The sequence below is a fragment of the Pristis pectinata genome, chromosome 1, assembly GCF_009764475.1.
Source record: "Pristis pectinata isolate sPriPec2 chromosome 1, sPriPec2.1.pri, whole genome shotgun sequence".
In the NCBI taxonomy this organism is placed as follows: Eukaryota; Metazoa; Chordata; class Chondrichthyes; order Rhinopristiformes; family Pristidae; genus Pristis; species Pristis pectinata.
The window spans coordinates 57,510,866-57,529,140 of NC_067405.1; the positions used below are offsets into that span (position 1 = coordinate 57,510,866).

At 38.2% G+C, this 18,275-nt stretch overlaps 1 protein-coding gene across 1 annotated transcript; it reads right to left on the reverse strand.

Moving 5' to 3' along the window:
- Nucleotides 1-1,481: 1,481 nt before the first annotated feature.
- LOC127571534 (serine/threonine-protein kinase 17B-like) lies at nt 1,482-15,374 on the reverse strand. The gene is made up of 7 exons (XM_052017994.1): nt 15,023-15,374; nt 12,223-12,435; nt 10,624-10,768; nt 7,823-7,949; nt 5,019-5,067; nt 3,733-3,912; nt 1,482-3,270 (listed from the first exon to the last, which is right to left on the reverse strand). The coding sequence occupies exons 1-7, from the start codon at nt 15,151-15,153 to the stop codon at nt 2,976-2,978; spliced, it is 1,140 nt and encodes a 379-aa protein (XP_051873954.1). The 5' UTR covers nt 15,154-15,374; the 3' UTR covers nt 1,482-2,975.
- Between the last annotated feature and the right edge of the window lie 2,901 nt (nt 15,375-18,275).

Below are 18,275 nucleotides of genomic sequence, written 5' to 3' on the forward strand. Positions count from 1 at the left end.
ACCAGCAGAACTGTATAAAAAGATTAAAGTACAAAAGCTCACAATCTGCTTTTTAACCAGTTTACTCCAATTCTGATTTCTATCAACACCTGAACCACCATTTGCTGATTTTAAAAACTTTTTACCAATCCTCAAGCTTACAACATTTTTTGGCAAGACTGTAAGCCTCAGTCTAACTTCTCAAGAATCAGAAATTTACAGAAGAGGCCATTTCACCCTTTAGTCCATGCCAGTCAAAACAGTTACCCAATCTAATCCATGTCATGACTTATTTACTGTGCAAATAACATTACTGCTTAGCAATTTTAAATTTCTGGAACTAGTAATGGGATGGATGAATGGATAAAGATAATAGTGACAAGTGCCGATGATTTGATCAGCTGTTCTCTACAACTCTACAATGTCTTATGCAGTTAATTGAAGTTAAATACAAACAGGCATTAGTCAAGTGAGTGTAAGGATATCATACAGGCACTAAGCAATAAAGCTATGCTGCAGATCAAGGCAAAATGACAATTCCCCTTCTTTTGACTAGTTTTCCATCCGAGTATAATGTAATGGTTCAAAATATATTTCCTTTCAGCTGATCAGCAAATAACTCCCCTGGTGCCTCACTTATTCGCAATTTCTTTAGAGAAGAAAATTCAAAAGACTCCTGGCAAATTTTGGGTAGAACATTTGGCAGTATCCCATTATCCTGCTACAACTTGGCCCAATAAATGGTTCAAAATGCATGTCACCACAAATACATTAGTCATCTATTTGTCCAATAGCCATGACACATTGGGATTCATATACATCAGATTTGTGATTTCAAAGCAACCTTGATTTCAGTCTCCAACTTCCTAAACAGTAACATTCTAAATTTTAGTTATTAAGCATGTGAAAGCTAACTCACAGCAACTCCATTTACTCAATTAGTATAAGATGACATTAAAATAAGTTTACTTCCCATAACAATCATGAAAACATAAAGTTAACAGGCTTCTTGGAAATTAAGGACATAGTGTCTTCCTTCATCCACCATTGTGACTTTGTTTTTTTAGACATGACCTTTCTTTGAAGTGCAAATTTTAGATTAAGATTTTCCAAGATAGACGTTGACAAACGAGCCTTCAGGCAGTTGACATCCGATTCTCTAGTCACAAAGAACAAATAACCGTGACGTAATTCTGACAAAAGGTCATTGAATTGAACAGTTATCTGTTTCTCTCTTCAGATACTTCCCACCCTGCTGGGTATTCCCAACATTTTCTTTTAAAATTATTAAATACAACTTATATGCTTAATCAAAATGTCGACATTTATCAGCCGACTTTCCCAACACAAGTACTATTTTTAACACATTTGGTTTTAAAAACAAGATGTGGTTCAGGAAATTGCTGCAGAGAAAACTTTAATCAAAGCTTCAAAAGAGAAAGACAGATATAAACTGGAAATATTTTGCTTGAGAATTGTTGAAAATAAATAAACTGAAAAATGATTCTTGAGAAACTGACTTTATTATAATTTGCAACACTTCAAGAAAATAAATAGATTTCCAAGCATGGATAGCTATACTTAATCACCAGATTTAATTACCAAATTACAAAACATTAGTGTGCATAGCAAAATTTTCATTTTTTGTTAATACTAGGAAAATAAATCTATAAGGTTACAGAAATTTCATGGCTTATAATAGCAGCCATTGCAAAAAATGAGTCTTCTCCCACCCATTCTGCACCTTAAGCTAGGATTCTATCTTCCTAGATGGTTATATTAAGTTTTGATAGGATATTTAAAAGCATAAAACACTAATCTCTGTAATTAAAATCTCCATTTATAAATACAAAAGTAATATTCCCAAATAATTTTAATCTCATTTTACAGATTACTTCAAAAAAAAATACTGTCATACAACTCCAAGATAAAGTAAAAATTAATGTAAATACAATGTAAAAAATGGTCCAAATATTTTCAACAATATTTATTCCTTCAATTTAAATTGAAATTGAGAATTACCACAAGCAACAAAAAATTAGGATAACAATTAAAACCTATCACTTGAATTTCAATACTTCCTTTGGAAATAGCTGAGAGTCTGATATCCAGACGGATATGGATGCCAGGGCTTTTTTTATTCTGCTTTCAGCCCATATAATTTCTCCTTTTCATTACAGAAGACTGAAAATCCTGAGTTGACAAGTACAAAAACCTTAGCCATGGAACTGGTTAAATAACTTTGTTTATAATTTATTTCTACTGCATTTTAAGCAAATTTACATGACGAGTTGATAAAGGTTGGATATAATATGCATGGTATGCAGCACAAAACAATTCTACCTGCAGGGTATCACTGTATGTTGCATCAAGTTCTACTGTTTGAAGAGCTTAATCTTTAAACCTGGAACTACCAACTTCCAACATATTTTAGTTTTTCATCAACCTGCTAAAAATACTGAAACAATAGATTTCTAAATTAAATGTATTCAACAATTACCTCTTCTATAGTGCAGTTGCATCTGCAAAATGTTTATATTTGCATTTAAAGATTGTTACTAATACTCACTGCCCCTTGTCACATCTCTCCAGTACAGGAAAACACCCTAAATAGTATTGATACCAAAGTACTGTTTGAATCATTTAAAGTACAACAAATCAAGTTAACATTTAACTTTCAAAGCTTTGCTTTCATTGGTCCTCATTATCCCAAGCATAACCACAATTTTAGCTCATTTTATTAAAAGAACATTTTTTATATTTGAGCCACTAAGATTAGTGCAAATTGATAATTACTGCCCTATATAAATGTTTTCTTTTTAAAAAAAAGTTTGAAAGTACCCATAAGTCAGTGCCCACCAAGAGCCACAAATGGAATTTACCATGGAGGCAGTTACTCTTACAATGTTATATACATCAGGATCACTTTTATAAAGTGTTAAGACCAATACATAAATGCAAATGTTTTCCCCAAAGTGCCTAGTAACTGTAACCACCTATACACCAGTTTCAGAATACCAACTCTCTGTAATGTCATGGCAATTTTTGTATGAATCATCAAACCGGAATCGTTTAGGAACAATGGAGGATTCTTCAGAAATATTTTCTTTGTTCAAATGTCTGCCTGCCCCAAATGTGGGTGATCGAATAGGATTCTTCTCCTCTGAAGATTTAATGCACTGCATCCCCATCTGTGAAACACATGGTGTAATTTCTGGTACAGGGTTATTCATCAACTCTTCTGTTCGCAGCCAAGGATGAAAAAGACATGCTTCAGCATTCGATCGGTCCCTTCAAGATAAAAGGATGCTGTTATTTGTTAACCAGTATCTTTAGTATGCATAAATTATAGATTCACCTTTTGTCATAACTGATTGAGTAGTTTCCCAGGTTATATTAAAAATAAACCATAATACATATGCCACATGACTTAAACTAGCTAAAGGGCAATTCCATGGCAGATTAATTAACTGGCACTAATTATTAACTAGTTAAAGTAATTTAGAAAAATGAATGATTTTTAATGCACAATTCAACTCTACTAATATGCAGATTACTTAATCTGCAGTTGGGTACTTTTCCTTTTTTTAAAATCAAATAATCCACCAAATTCAGTAATTGAACTAAAAGCAAATATAATTCCTTTAAATTTTGTCAGAGGTAACAGAACCGGAAAAATGCGATTTTCGTTGAGTCATATAAATATATCTCCCCAATCCGTGACCACTTCTTTTATTCTAACTACATACTCACTCAGGTTTCTTGACTAGAAGCTGTTGAATAAATTCAACTGCAGTTTTAGAGATGCCTTCAAATATCTCATCTGAATAATCAACATTAACTTGTGAGATATTAAGGAAAGTTTCTTGTTTATCTTCACCCTGAAATGGTGACTCTCCCGTCAGCATCATGTACACCAACACTCCTATGCTCCTGTAAATCACGAAAGAATGTTTATAAATCAGAATCTACAACCATTTCTGGCTCATCTTAATGCAAACTTAAGTTCTATGTATCATGTAGTTTCTGGTATAGACATCTCTTTGAAATGCCACAATTACAAGAACTTCAAGAAAATCCTAATTGCCTCCAGTTTTAAACAGGAAGCAGCAAAAAATGTGTATCGGTCAGTACTATTTCACATGACTATGCTAGATGAGGCAACAAGGGATACATTAGTGAGCAAATTGCTCACAATTTAAAAAGTAACTCAGTTCTCCAAATAAATTAACTAGGAGCTGCTGCATGATAACAACTAGATACTTGAGGCACTCAAGATGCATCTCAGCTAATGATGGGTGGATTTCCAGCATTCACTTGAGACAACTTGTTCTCTATTATTCTGATTGCATAAATCTTCAATCAGAAGGCTTGATAAATCATTGATCTCATTAGCAAAACAGATTGAAAATGGTCAAATTTCATCTATCATAGACTATGCAGGGATGAACTAATAACATTTTGAGGAAACAATGATCTTTGGTAGACTCCCCAAGCACAATTAGAATCAATGAGCTATCAAGCTTCTTATTAAATGGAATATATGCAAAGCAAATGCCTTGACCGATCTTCCGTTGGGATGCACACTTAGAGCACACATTCAACATCTGGAAAGAGTACACTAAAACTATTTTCAACATTATCAATCCTTATTCCCATTTGAATAGATGCACATGGTTATGGGTGAACAATAAAGAAGGATGGGCAAGATATACTGAAGAGTCAAATAACAACACTGTAGTTAATTCTTGAGAAAACTCAGGTAGTAACAAACAGTATTCTGAAATTACGGCAATTATGAGTTTCAAGTTAAAGTGCCATGCTTGTGTGGAGGCAAGAGTTTAGAAATGGAAGGACTGATAATGTCAACATTAGAACCTTCAAGGACAGATCACGGAGGCCTGCGGTGTGAAACATCTGCCATGTTTTGGCCTGGACAGCTATAAATGCAGACATCTACCATGCATGAAATTTAGTTCACTGTGTTTTTTTTTGAGTCCAAGACACACATTTTTATCCCTACATTACTATTAACATACCACATGTCTGTTTCTGTAGAGATTGGTTCATAGTTCAAGATTTCAGGGGCTGCCAGACAAAGAAAAAATATTATGAGCAAGTTATAAAAAATGATCAGTTGAACCTTTTAAATACAAAGTCAAAACCTGTAAAGGAATCTGTCTTTTATGTAAACATCCCACTAATAGAAGTTTGATATAATCCTTTTCTTGTTTAAAAAAAGTCTTAATACAAGATGTCTCAAAACATCCGTTTTTTGAGGAAATGAAAGAGGATTAAAGGGTTAATTATGAGGAGCATTTTGATGGCTCTGGGCCTGTACTCACCGGAGTTTAGAGGGATGAGGTGGGATCTCATTGAAACCCTCTGAATATTGATAGGCCTGGATAGGGTGGACATGGAGAGGATGTTTCCAGTAGTGGGAGAGTCTAGGACTAGAGGGCACAACCTCAGAACACAGATGAGGAGGAATTTCTCTAGCCAGAGGGTGGTGAATCTGTGGAATTCATTGCCAGACAGCTATGGAGGCCAAATCATTGTGTATATTTAAAGCAAAGGTTGATAGGTTCTTGATTAGTAAGGGCATCAAAGTTATTGGGAGAAGGCAGGACAGTGGGGTTGAGAAGGAAAAATAAATCAGCCGTGATTGAATGGCAGAGCAGACGCGAAGGGCCAAATGGCCTAATTCTGCTCCTATATCTTATGGTCTTTTTTTAAAGTTTTGAGTGCACACTGCAGCAGTTATTGTGAACAGCAATGTTAAATAGGGACTGCATCAAAAAGGAATTTTTGCTTAGACAGCAATGACTAAGAAAAATGGTGGTCTGGTGGCAAGAGAAGCAGCAAAGGGGTTTATGAAGCCCCCATGACTCCTACAGTGAACAAGCTTGCTGAAGCAAATCAACAAGCTTCATATATGTAATTGCAAACAGCAAAATTCTTGCATCTCAAGGATTCAGAACAAATAAGATTAGCAAAATAAAGCCATCCAACACATATCAATGCTAGCTTGTTGCTGGGATAATTTAAACTATATTTGCTTCCTTCCTCTCAGCACCACTTGGAAAAGTGACTAAATCTTTGAAATGGATCCCTAAGTTTCATTATCTCAGTTTAATTGTTAAGAAAATTCTTGTCTGGTTCCAATGCCATCTGAAGGAGTTATTTCCAAATCTGGAGGATATTAATTTGATAATCAGAAATGCAGAAGCTGGAAATCTAAAGTAAAAATAAATAATGCTAGAAATATTCTCCATGTCAGGCAGCACCTATGGAGGGAAACGGAATTCAAGTTTCAGATCAATGACCCTGCATCAGAACACATTTATTACAACCTTGGAGTACTTTGATATATTCTCACCAAATTGACCAAGAGAAAATAGTGATTTCCATTTACAATCAAAATCCTTCCTTGTTTTTTTAAAAAATTCCCATTAAGTTCCATTATAGCTTCCACTGCCTAAGATCGAGAAATGGTTGCATTAAAAACAAAGCAAAGCAACAAATTTGGTCACTATATTTGAAAGATGAACCAGACCAATAGTTGGTTAGCAATAAATTATATCTATCATAATATTATCCACAGAGAAGTGTTTTAAACAATATCAGTGTACAAAAAGGGCAGCATTTTTCAGCTTCCTTGTATATTAACCTACACTTGAATCTATACTATCAAAGTGACTTCATTTAGCATTAAGGTAGTATTGGCCAACTGTGGCATCAAAGTGGTTTCCTATCAAAAGGTTTCTACTGGCTATAGTCTTTGGAGGACAATTATCTCAGTTCCTAGAGTCCCTCAGGGACTAGGCCCACCTGTCTTATGCCTAACCATCTCTTAACAGCTTAATCAATGCCCTTCCTCCAATAATGTCAGTAGTTCAATATTTGCTGACAACTGCAGTGCTCATTTTTGCTTGCAATTCAAAAAAACGAATACCACATGCAGCAAGACTATGGCAACATTCAGACTTGATTTGATAAGTACCAAATAACATCTGCACCAGACAATTACCATCTCCAACTAGTGTTGGAATCTAATCAGGTTCATGTGAATTTAACAGAACTATTGCTGAATCACCTACCACCTTCATTAACCTTAGGGTTAGCACTGATCAGAAACATTTGGATCAAACAGAAGCTGGCGATTCTGTGGTGACATAACTCAATTCCCTGAAAGTATTTCACCATCAACAAGTCATGGAATACATTAAATTGCAGCTTCAACCTCGCTTAAGAAGCTTAATATAAATGGGACAAAAATGCTTATCTGCATTATCCTGGAAGTTTAAATGATTACACCCTCCACTACTGGCATAATTGCATGCAGCCAAAGCTTCTTCAACAGCAACTCACAAGCCAGCAGAGGTCACAAGGGCAACAGGCACATGTGGCTACACCATCGGCAGGATACCACCCCCCCCCCCCCCCGCCAAATCTGCATGCCATCCTGTCTTGGAAATAGCAACAATCCTTCATCATTGGTGGGTTAAAATCCTGGAACATCCAAAGTAACATGGGAGTTCCTCCAACAGAGGCAAGGCATTTCACGTGGGTGGCTCAAAGGCAATAAGGCTTGGCCAATAAATAATGTTCCTGCCAACAATGCTTGCATCCCACAAAAGAATTTCAAGATTTTAAAATATGCATCCTTGGAAATAAATTCCTAAGTGCAGTGGGCAGCCGTGTTCAAAAGAACACGCAGACTACAAATAGCACTACAACACTTCAGCTCAAAGTGGGCACCTGCACACCACATTAGGAGTAAAGAATTGGTACAATACATCTTAAAAATATACACAGATCTGATAACTAAAAAAAATCTTACCAATGTACTCTGGTGTTCCTGTGATTTCTCTTAATTCGCCAACACTGCCAACTCTCCTGGACAAGCCAAAATCGACTATCTTTATATCACCCAATGGTGATGAGCTAGTTAGTAAGATATTCTGAGGCTATACAAAAAAAAATCAGAATTAATATTTTACTATTTTTGATGCTTCATCTTAAGTGATGGATCTGTGCTGGATTATATCATCTCAATAGACCAAGTATCAGAGAGGTTTACTCATTCTATACAATTTGCTATTTTTTTGTATACATTTGTAAAGCCCCAAGTAAAATTTCACATCATACAAGTTAGTGATAAATTTGATTCCTATATAGCAATAGATAGAGTTGCTAAATAATAGTGCATTAAAAGGTCACATCACCACAAAAATACATAAAGCTTCTCACTACGTGTTCAGAGGCTACATAACTTGAGGCTTGGGAAACCATCTGATTATCCTTAGCCAGGAGGCTAAGCCCAAGTAAATCAAGACAAGACAAAAGAAACTACTCTCTGGACATTCAGTAGCAAGATAATTAAAACTACCATTCACCTCAATTGTCATGCTTCAAAGACAAACTGCCAGCTAGCCCACAGAGTACTTGGAAGAAGTTCCATACAAGTTTTTATACACAACTCCTTTAATTTCCTCTCCTTACAATCCATTATTTCAGCAAGACTCTTCAGAAAACTAGCACGGGATCTGTGTTCAGCACTATACAACTTTTGAAAAAGATCACTGTTGCACAAAACACTTAGAATTTGGACATTTAAGAGAGTTTGGAAAATGAATGCAAAGACTAATTATCAACCCAAGTGTGGAGAAAAAAAGATATCTAGCAAGAAGATTCACAAGGGCTGGTATCCTTTGCACACCTGCACATTGCCTGAAAATGTATTGATAATCTAATATTAATCAGTTTTCCTACATTGCATTGAAAAATTGTAAAGCAATGCAAACAATATCAGTTATACAAAGTCATAACAGAGAAGCAGCCAAAAAAATAGAAGCCTTGTGTAGTTGACCTGGCACAGAATTTCAAAATCCAGTATAGGTTAGAAATATTTTTTTTAAAACAGTTTTAGCAGTATATGGCATAGTAATCTATTTTAGAGGTCAAAGTTACCCAACAATTATTCACATTTCATCTGCGCCGGTAGTAATATTACAAAATGAAGCGCAGTGAACAAATCTCTAGTGAATGATTCTAATCAGGTTTATCGTTTACTCATTTGGATTTGCAATTACTGCATAAATTACACAGTAATTACCTCAACAGTTATAACATTTAACCCATGATGCCATTACTAATTGGGCAAAAAAAAAATTCTTTGTAAATTAGGCAACCAAGCAAAACGAGTTAAATCTGCCAAAAGTCAACATCAAGAATGTAAACAAGGAGTTTCATTCCATACAAATGCATACACATATAAAATGGGAACATGAAAGTCATTAGGCATTGTCTATGCACTTACAGAAAATGGTTAAATGACATACTACTTTTGAACAGCAAGTTAAATCTATAAAACAAAGTACTTCAGGTATTTGCCTTCCTCTGTTCAGTTATTTTAAAAAAAAAATCACAAAAAATCTTCATCTTCATGGATTTTTAATCTAAAATCCAAATTCAACATAAAGGTTTACTACAACATTGAAAATTCCATTGAATAAACAGGAAAAGTTACTTGGTTCAACCAATGCTGGTGCCTATGCTCTATTTAAGCTTCTCATCCTTCATTTATCTGAAGGACACTCAATTCCCTTCTCCTTCATTTGCCTATCTAGCTTCCCCCCAAATATAATACTACTCACTTTAACTACCACTTTGTTTATTGCATTAGCACAGTAATTAAACATCAAAAAGTATTTATTTAATTATAAAGAGCTATGGAATGACCTGAGCTTTTTACCGGGGCATGTACTTTGTTTGTTGAAATACTGCAAGGACAGGAAAATGTGGGAAGTTTTGTCTAAAGAAACAGAACTTATTGATGTGTGGCAAGCCTCAATACAAAATCCTCAGGCAAGATATTATATTACTTACTTACTGTAAGACTCTGGTAATCCAGCATCCTTAGGACTTCTGTGTTGCCGGACCAACAGATGTTACAGACTATTTGGATATTACGCCTACTAATACCCAAATCCACTTTTAATTTTCTTTACATGTTGCACAGTAGTATAATAAGTTTCAAAGGAGCAGGAAATAGACAAGCATTCCAGACCCTAGCGCTGGCTGCAAAACTACCCACATTTCTGACCCCTGGAGTTCCGGATCCCAACTCTGGCTCCGGCTGCCACACACCCAACCCACAGTCAGACCCTAGCCCCATCCACACTCTGAACCTGCAGCTATGCCACACACCCCACTTGTATTCTGGACTGTCTGCTCACATTCGGACAAATGAGTGCACCAGATGCCAGATATTCAGGATGTCTGAACAATTAGATGCCAGATTTTTGGAGTTTCACTGGTATTCCTCCTACACTATCAACCTTCTCTGCACAAACAACCTTTGTAGAAAAACCACTACACAAAAAAGCAAATTTCAATGTAATAATAGTAAAATATCAAAAAGTCACCTCTTCTTGAGAGTGGATATTTTAAAATAGATATTTCTGAGAAGCAAAACGATAACGGAAATAGAATACACAAAAAATCTTATACATCTTCCAAGACCTTGAAGCATCAAACATTTTTTGAAGACACCTTCACTTTTGAAATTGGTTTGCCAATGCCTCAATCAAAGCACATTTTCAAAAATAAGACCCTGCACCAAAAACCATTAAATCCTACCTTTAAGTCTAGGTGTACAATGTTGTTTCGGTGTAGGAAAGCTACTCCTTCAAGGGTCTGTTGAAGGAGCCGGATCACTTCCTTTTCTGTGGGAGCTTCATCTCGGTCAGCTACACAAAGATTAAAGATTTCTCCTCCAGCAGCACTGGGAGTGAGAATTATAACAATGAAATTCTAATTGCTTTATTTTTGCAAATTGTCTTAATTCTGGTCACTGAGGATCATCCTTTCAATGGATATGTTTTATTTATAATATAAAACCATTCAAATTTTTAAGCTTCTTAGCCTTTTGCAGTGCAAGGACAGTAACTTCAAGTCCTCCAATCTTTTAACATAACTTCTTCGCTTCCATAAGGTCTTAATATCATTCATTATATATGGCACCCACAAGTGTATAAATATCTAGCAGGTATTACATATGATTTTGAAAAGTTCAGCATAACCTTTTTTTAATTTTTACTTTATAATTGTGTTTAAAATAGCCTTGACAACTGGCCTTTGACCATTTACTTAGAATTGTGCATGTAAACCCTCACTGTTCCTGCACAGTTTGAAATTGAACTACTGGTTCATGTTGCCTTTCTTCATTGCTTCCAAAATCCAGCATGTCACACTTCCTTGCTTTATCATTAACTTCTCTTAACCTTTTTAGCAATCAATGTCCTCCTGAAGTTTGCCACTACGTAAATGTTCAAGCTTCATGTTATCTGGAAATTTTGAGATGCCTCCATAAACCCATCTCAGTACCATCAATATGGCAAACATTAAATCCTGGGGGAAATGTTTGCTTACTTGTACCCATTCTGAAAAATAACCAATCAGTCATTGCTATTTTCTTCTCTCACATAAAATCCTGTACCCATTTTGCCACTATCACATTAATCCCACGCATCTCACGGTCCATTCTATTATTTCCCAAAGGTAATGATACTACACCTTAACAAGGAACTAACAAGATGGAGAGAAAATTGAGTTCATGAGAAAAAAAATGGAAAAGTTAAAAGTTAAAGAATAAGTGTAAAGAAAAAAAAGATGAATTTCAAAAGATATTTAAAATTAGAGCTTCTAATTGTTTTAGTAGCACATGGCACAAGAGGCCATTTAAGCTTACCTAAAATGACAAAAAAATGCAGGTTAGGCCACATCTGTGGGAAGAGAAACGAAGTTAATATTTCAGGTTGAAGACCCTTTGTCAGAATCTGACAAAGGTTCTTCAATCTGAAATGTTAAATCTGTTTCTCTTTCCACAGATGCAGGTTGACCTGCTGAGTAATTCCAGCGTTTTCCGTTTTTGTTTTAGATGTACAGCATCTGTAGTTTTTTTTAAAAATTCTATTCAGCTTTATTGTCCATATGCTAACTCACCAAAATAGCTATCCAATAAAAGCCACTCAGCCTTTCTCTTTACCACTGACCTGTGTTTCTCCCACCTCCCTTTATCACATTGTATTCAATTCCCCCATTACAAATTCTTAAATGGATTTAAAGTGGATTGTTTTACATAAATGCTGTTAATATTCTTGTAACAAATCTAATCATAATGTTTGTATAGTTTTATTGACTTATATTTGTGTTTCAGCAACAGATAAGAATACTTACTATTCTAATACAAGGATGATCTCATTATTCGTTTCATATACCTCATACAGGTCTATAACACGTGGATTTGACTTTGCCATTTCAAGTATAGCAATTTCATGAATGATATCAGATTTACAATCCAGGCCACGACGCCTCTTCTTCAGAAACTTAGCTGCATATTCTTTCCCAGTCGCTTTTTCTACACATTTTTTCACAACAGCAAATTTGCCTCTGCAGAGATAAAAGGTCAAAATTGAAATAGGTAATCATGCAATTGGTCTTAAACATCAAGTTGTAAACTCTTCTGATAAATAAAAAACAATGTTACTTTTGCACTTCAGCTTCATTTATAATACCCATCTCTGATAAATAGAGTTTGCTTTAAACTAAAGTGAAACATTTAGATTAGAAGCAAAACTTAAAACATACATCGCATCAGACAGACTGTGTTTGGAAAAATTGTATTAAACTGGTAGAAAGAGGATTGGCAAATGAAGCCCTCTATCTCAATCATATTGCTGGATGAAGGTGCTTACCCATTTCATTGCTCTTCTTAAAAGTGCAAGAGATATCTCTTGTCTTACATTACTATAAAAGAAGATTCAGTTCTGCTTCATTTTGAACATAAAAATTAACTGATGCTAATGCATTCTCCTCATCTGCTAACAAGTGGAAAATATTCTACTTTTACAGTTTAGAATTTTAAAACTATGCTAGCCTTTTTGATGCTAATTAACATCAAGAACTCATTCTATAGAGCTAAAGCTTTAAAATAAAACTTGCTACGGAATGATTCAAGCTAAATTCAGAATGGCTGAATAATAGAAATGAATTGATATATAATCCTATTCATTTTCCAGCACTATTCCATTTGGTTAACCTACTCAATCTACAAATTATACCAAAATTAAAGTGGTCAATATTTAAAAGAACTAGAATATCTGAAAATAATCTTCCTCAGACAGTAAAGCTTCAATTTCTCTGCCCAACTTTAATGAGACCTCTACATCATTCACCTTACTTTTATGCTATTACAAAATGTTGAGAGCTTCAAATGAATTAATCACTTAACGAAATCTGTTCTTGATTTGAAGCTGAGCTTTTGAATCAATCATTCTCCTTTGAATTAATTTTATTGAAAACTGGAGATAACCAGAAATGTGACACCAACTTTAACATAGTGAAATATCCCACATCAATTCATAGAATGCTTCGCAAAATAGGATATCAACTCAAATAATCAGAAATTAGTGTGAAGAGATACGTTTACCAGAGTGACTTGAAGGGCCGAGACAAGGTGGTTTAGGGAGGGAATACCACAACTTTTGGTGGTGGAGTGATTGATTCTTAAAAAAAAACAGGGGCACTCCTGAGACCAAAAGTGGAAGAGTGCAGCTATCATGGTGAACTGGACAAATGAGATAGGGAAGGAGAGATCTGAAAATAAGGGAGATTGTTCAAAATTGAGGTACTACTACATCAAAACCTAATGCAAGTCAGCAAACAATGTGATGAATGGGATTTGGAGCAAGTTAGAATGTGGGGAGCTGAGTTTGAAATATCATCTACAGATAGGAGACCAACTGAATTGCAGTGAAACAATCAATTCTAGAAGTAATAAGTGAATAGATGAAGTATTCCAGGATTATTCTGAAACAAGTGAAAAGTTCTGGCAGATTATAATACAACCAACTAGCAGTTTAAGTGATCCAGCCAATTAAGAATATTAGATTAAAAGGAAGGCTTACAACATTGTATGAAATAGCTGTAGATGTGAAAACTGAGAGTACCTTGTGAATCAAAAGACAAAAAAATGACAGAAATTGAAACAAGAATAAACAATCAAGAATTGTAAATAACTGCAAGAACTTTCAGTACACAAAAAAGGAAAAAAACTAGGAAAAATGAACGTGGTCCCCCAGAAACTGAGACAGGGCAATTAATAACAGAAAACAAGGAACAGGTCAAAACTTTAAAGAACTTCCCTTCACAGTATTAGAGATTACAGAGGGTGACCAAGGGATTCAATAACGTGAGGAACTCAAAATAGGACACACTTTATGGTATTAAGGGCTAAGAAATCCAAGGTTCAGTGGTCTGCAAAGGTCCCAAAAGTGATGGCTTCAGGGAAAGTGGATCCATAAGTTATCTTCCAATATTCAAGTTCTGGTGTTTCACACAATAGCCTTGTGTAAGTGCAGCCTAACTTCCATACTCTTGTACTTCAACCTCCCTCCAACCATCTCTCCAGCACCTTCCTCTACCTGCCAACACATCCCGATCACTTTGCATACGAACATTTACTCCTCTCAGGCTAACCTTACCACCTAGCTCCGACGTCAGGAAACTTAGTTACCTCACACTCCAAAGTCCCCGAATGGTTAATATCAAGGACTGAATTTCCTCAACACATACACACATATCCACAGACGATAGCAACAGGCCAAATCAATACAGAGAATGACACCCTGGGTCTTCAATACAGTGACAGATCATCTTGTATGGCCCCCACCTGGAAGCCTTCCCAGGGCACGGGTTGATGTGGACGGCAGCAACCTTGACGCTGTGTCAACAGAGAACAATTTGAACCATCAGGACCGACAGCCTGTCCTCAACCCATACCGGGAAGTCCACGCCGAGCACTTGTGAACAGGTGAACCAAGGCTCCCGAGTACTCACCCCAAATTTATTTCTTCCCGAATAAAGTTCCCCAAAGAAAAGTACAAAGACCAGTGACAGCCACAAACGGAAAAATTAGCCAAAACAACAAGTTCATTCCGCGGCACTTCTCCTTTTAAAAAACAGTAACGTCGCTCACCTGCCCAGCTCCTTCGGTTCCACCAAGTAATTGTCGTAGAAGAAGCCGGTGGCGAAAGCGGTCCGGATGTGATCGAGCAGGACGGGCCGCTTGTCCCTGTCCGCCATCCTCTTACACCGGTTCTCGCACATGCCGACGGCCGCTCCAATTTTTTCCCCGACGCCGACTCGAACTTCAAAGTAAGGGGGGGGGGGGAAGCTGCGGGGTAACCAGCCAGCAGCCAGCAGCCAGCACCTTCAGTCCCGAATGGGTTTGGCAGCGACGCCCCGAGCGGCCGGTCCGGTCGGGTCGGCTCCTCGCGCGCCGTCACCGCTCGAGCTCCGACCGGACGGGTATCCCCGCGCGCATGCGCGCCGCCCGCCACTTCCCCTTCTCATTTCCAACAGTTTTCCCCCCGCCCCGCCTTGGCTGGCAGGGTGCCAGGCAGTCCCGCCATCCAAAGAAAAATTTATATTAAGAAAACGCGCATAAGATGCTGGAAAGACTCGGCAGATTGGGCGCCGTTGATGGAAAGAGGATCGGAGTTAAAGCCTCAGGTCGGAAGATCCTTCGCCAGAACTTCTCCGTCACCTGCTGTTGGGGGTTTTGTCCCGCCGGCGGGCAGTCGGCCAGTGGGCGGGAAGAGGGCGCCACTGGAGACCGGCTCATGTGCCCGGAGTTCCCGGGGGAAAAACCTGAGTGCAACTGAGGACATTTCAAATTCAAATTCGCGGGCACGGAGGTCGCTGCAGTGTGCCGGGTCAGACACTGTCAGCGCTGCCGCCTCGTTGCTCCAGCGACCCGGGTTCGAGCCTGATGTCGGGCGCTGACTGTGGAGTCCGCACGGGCTTCCGCTGGGAGCTTCGCCTTCCCATATCCCCAAAGATGTGCTGGTAGGATAATCAGGTCAATTGCTCCTTCGTGGAGGTAAATGACAAAAGAACGGATCTTGCATTGGGAAATGGAGCCTGGATGGGTGATTGAACTTTCAGTGGGGGAACATTTAGGAAACAGCAATCAACTCCTTAAGTTTTATGATAGCTATGAATAAGGATAAGAATGGAACTTGCAGGAAAGTATTACTTTGGGTGGGGCACATTAGAGAGTATTAGGCAGGAGCTACCTAGAGTTATTTGGGAGTAGCTGCTTTTGGGCAAGTCCACATCTGACATGTATATGGTGTTGAAAGACCAACTGCAGAGTACAGGATCAGTATGTTCCAGTGAGAAGGAAGGACATGGATGGCAAGGTAAGGGAACCGTGGATGATGAGAGAGGTTGTGAATTTAGTCCAGAAGGAAAAGGAAGTGTGCGTAAGGTTTCGGAAGTTAAGATTGAACAACACTCTTGAGGAATATAAAGACACCGGAGAAGAACTCAAGAAGGGAATTAGGTGAGCTGGGAGGGGCCATGTAAAGTCCTTGGCAAGTAGGATTAAAGAGAATCCCGAGGTATTCTATACCTACATCAAGAGCAGGAGGATAACTAGGGACAGTGTAGGACTACTCTAGGAAAAAGATGGGAACAGGTGCTTGGAAGCAGAGGATGTGGGTGAGGTCCTAAATGAGTACTTTCCAATGGTATTCACCAAGGAGAAGGACGTGGAGGATAGTGCGGTCAGTGTGGAGCATGATAATATGCTAGGGGATTTTGAGATAAAGAAAGGTGGTGTTGGGTCTCGAAGGATGTTAGGGTAGATAAGTCCCTAAGGCCTGATGCAATATACCCCAAGTTATTCAGGGAGGCAAGAGATGAGATCTTTGTGTCCTCTCTAGCCACAGACAGGGTCCTGGAGGACTGGTGAGTAGCTAATGTTGTTCCTTTGTCCAAGAAGGGAAATATGGATAATCCTGGAAATTATAGGCCAGTGAGTTTCACATCAATGGGAAGGAAGCTATTGGAGAGGATTCTTAAGGATAGGATTTATGAGCATTTGGAAAACCATGGCCTAATTAGAACATAGAACTCTACAGCACAGTACAGGCCTTTCGGCCCACAATGTTGTGCCGACATTTTATCCTGCTCTAAGATCTATCTAACCCTTCCCTCCCACATAGCCCCTATTTTTCTATCATTCATATGTCTATCTAAGAGTCTCTTAAATGTCCCTGATGTATCTGCCCCCACAACCTCTGCAGGCAGTGCGTTCCACGCACCCACCACTCTCTGTGTAAAAAAAATCTTACCTCTGACATCCTCCTTATACCTTCCTGCAATCACCTTAAAATATGTCCCCTCTTGTTAGCCATTGTTGCCCTGGGAAAAAGTCTCTGATGTCCACTCGACCTATGCCACTTGTACACCTCTATCAAGTCACCTCTCATCCTCTCTCCAAAGAGAAAAGCCCGAGCTCACTCAACGTATCCCCATAAGACATGATCTCCAATCCAGGCAACATCCTGGTAAATTTCCTCTGCACCCTCTCTAAAGCTTCCACATCCTTCCTATAACGAGGCGACCAGAAATGAACACAATACTCCAAGTGTGGTCTGACCAGAGTTCTATAGAGCTGCAACATCACCTCGCGGCTCTTGAACTCAATACCCCGACTAATGAAGGCCAACACTCCATATGCCTTCTTAACAACCCTATCGACCTGCGTGGCAACCTTGAGGGATCGATGGACGTGGACCCCAAGATCCCTGTTCCTCCATACTGCTAAGAGTCCTGCCATTAACCTTGTATTCTGCCTTCAAATTCGATCTCCCAAAGTGTATCACTTCACACTTATCCAGGTTGAACTCCATCTGCCACTTCTCAGCCCAGCTCTGCATTCTATCAATATCCTGTTGTAATCTACAGCAACCTTCTACACTATCCACAACACCACTAACCTTTGTATCATCAGCAAACTTACGAATCCACCCTTCCACATCCTCATCCAAGTCATTTATAAAAATCACAAAGAGCAGGGGTCCCAGAACAGATCCCTGCGGAACACCACTGGTCACTGACCTCCAGGCAGAATATGCTCCATCTACCACCACCCTCTGACTTCTATGGGTGAGCCCGTTCTGAATCCACACAGCTAAGTTTCCCTGGATCCCATGCCTCCTGACTTTCTGAATCAGCCCTTCATGAGGAACCTTATCAAATGCCTTACTAAAATCCATGTACACCACATTCACTGTTCTACCTTCATCAATGTGCTTTGTCACATCCTCAAAGAATTCAATCAGGCTCGTGAGGCATGACCTGCCCCTCACGAAACCATGCTGACTGTCCCTAATCAGCCTATGCTTCTCTAAATGCCCATAAATCCTGTCTCTAAGAAT